At 40.6% G+C, this 2500-nt stretch overlaps 1 protein-coding gene across 1 annotated transcript in view; it reads right to left on the bottom strand.

Annotated features, from left to right (window-relative positions):
* Window positions 1–2500, bottom strand: part of LOC143027770 (uncharacterized) — a 13925-nt gene that overhangs the window by 1306 nt on the left and 10119 nt on the right. Inside the window, exon 4 of the mRNA XM_076189303.1 lies at window positions 1–325. This exon is cut by the window's left edge and continues 1306 nt beyond it. Within this exon, the coding sequence (XP_076045418.1) occupies window positions 239–325 (87 nt within the window). The 3' untranslated portion in view covers window positions 1–238. The remainder of the gene's footprint in view (window positions 326–2500) is intronic.

The following is a 2500-nucleotide window of genomic DNA, read 5'->3' as shown; positions in this document are numbered from 1 at the left end:
AATATATGTATATATATATATATATATATATATATATATATATATATATATATATATGTATGTATATCTATATATATATATTCCACTTTGAATACATCGATGAATACAGATATGTGTTTTCCACCTCGACTAATACACAGGGATTTATGTCCCACCTCGTCTAATACATAGGTATCTACATCGGTTTACATATAGTGTTTCTACCTCGGCTGCACGGTTTTCACTCCTTCAAGGACATCTAAATAGTTCTTGTATTGAAGGTGAAGCAGAGGATGATTTCGTTGGTCTGTCGGTCCTTGAGCTGCCACTTAAGTGGGTAAGCTTTCTGTAACACAAGAAGACGACTACATTAGCAACGTAGTGAAGTGCAATGCCACAGGAACTGCGTTCATCAGCTGAACACAACACACGATTTTTATTTCTCACATTTACCCCTACGGCAGCAAAGAAAAATTTGACTTCCTTCGTTATCGAGAGGGTGACACGGAGATGAATGGAATAGTCTGGCAGTAGAAGGAGTAAAGGAACAGTACCGAGCGGTTATTAGACAGCCAGAACCCCCTTCGCTACCGAGGAAAGGGGTACCATGGAAATGAATTGAATGGTCTGGCGGCAGCCAGAATAAAGTATAAGTAAAGAGGAATATTTAAGTCTTTTATTGTGATCAACACCATACTTTTTTCAGCTACGCAGTGTCCCACCGTATATAACTAATGGAGTAGAGCACCCCTGTCCATACCAAAGGGCATCTATTTTATTCTGGCTGGCACCAGGCGGTCCATTTCATTTATGGGGAATTTTTTTTACTAATACGAAGACATTCAATCATTCCTTACTTACTAAGAAATGTGTGTGTGTGTGTGTGTGTGTGTGTGTGTGTGTGTGTGTGTGTGTGTGTGTGTGTGTGTGTGTGTGTGTGTGTGTGTGTGTGTGTGTGTGTGTGTGTGTGTACTCTTATGTAATAGCACATTGTATCCATTTGTTATACGGGCGCAATAGTGCAATCCTCACTGCTCCTCGTCCCCTCTACGAGCTCATGCAAAAGGCTAGATAGCATTTGGTCTATACAGGGACATTTTTCATGAATGTGTGAAGTGTCTGTGAGTTGAAAATATAAAAGGGTTGTACTGCGTCAATGGAGGCTTGAGTTGTCACCCGAACAAAGCCACGGAGGTCAAGGGGGCAGAAGAGTAGATGTTAGCTGCCCCGTATTCTCTTGTCAGTCAAGGACATTCAAGAATAGACGCATGTATAAGGACACAGGCTCATTCTTTTCCTCTTCTTCTCTCTCTCTCTCTCTCTCTCTCTCTCTCTCTCTCTCTCTCTCTCTCTCTCTCTCTCTCTCTCACTCTCTCTGTCTCTCATTCCCTCTCTCTATCTTTTTCTCTCCACATGCAAACACGTATAAAACAGGCTAAGTGTACACACTTTTTACATGAACATGCGGTTGTGCTCACACACACACACACACACACACACACACACACACACACACACACACACACACACACACACACACACACACACACACACACACACACACACACACACACACACACACACACACACACACACACACACACACACACACACACACACACACACACACACACACACACAAATATACACAAATAAACACAAAACCAGTCAGACCAGTCCGGAGTTGTGTAACTGCGACTGACAAAGTGACGTCACAACCCTTGAGCTCCCCTATCCCAGAGACACCAAAAAGTATCAAAACTCGAGTCTGATGGTTGAGCGACTGAGCACTACGACCCCTGTTGCCTTGGGAGGGTTGGGATGACTGAACCATAGATGTTAGTTGTTAAAGATGAATACGTGTTTTGATATACATTTGCAAAGATAATTTTGATACCATTGTGTATATGCTTCAGTTACAGTGTTCATGTTAGCCAGGAGGATTTATATCATTGGCACTTGCAGGCATCCTGTAGTTCTGGGTTTTGGCCGACTGTGATAAGTATATTTTGTAGAGAATGGGGAGGTTCTCCAACAGGCTACAACCTATTTATTGTGATAATATCAGAATGACTTCTCCCCATTTTTTCTGTTTTAACCCAAGTCGTGGTGCTGACTGTTTGAAATTTATATTAGTAATACTATAGAGAACTTTGGAACATCCTCACGCCCAGAGTCAGGCGACATTCTTTTTAAGCTTGGAGATTAGTCTGCAATTATAAAGGAATGCCGATCCTCTTTTAAATTCCATCATATTTCCTTTCTACCATATTCCTTTATTCTCTCCTTTACTACATTATGGTTCCTCATTTTATGTCTGGCGTTTGCATTTAACCATTCATTCATTCATTCTTGTCTTGGATTATAATGGATCGTTTTCATATGGACAATATCTTAGAACCCAATTAGTGAGGAACAGTTCTCTACACATTTTATGTGCATGTGAAATATGTATATATTCTGTTTATACACCAAGACCCTTTTTCCCCCTTACAATATCAACAATAACAATATTAATGAT

Source organism: Oratosquilla oratoria, chromosome 8, assembly GCF_046742065.1.
Source record: "Oratosquilla oratoria isolate Oo_2021 chromosome 8, ASM4674206v1, whole genome shotgun sequence".
In the NCBI taxonomy this organism is placed as follows: domain Eukaryota; kingdom Metazoa; phylum Arthropoda; class Malacostraca; order Stomatopoda; family Squillidae; genus Oratosquilla; species Oratosquilla oratoria.
Note: the sequence above shows the minus strand (reverse complement) of the source record. Positions and strands in the feature narration are given on the sequence as shown.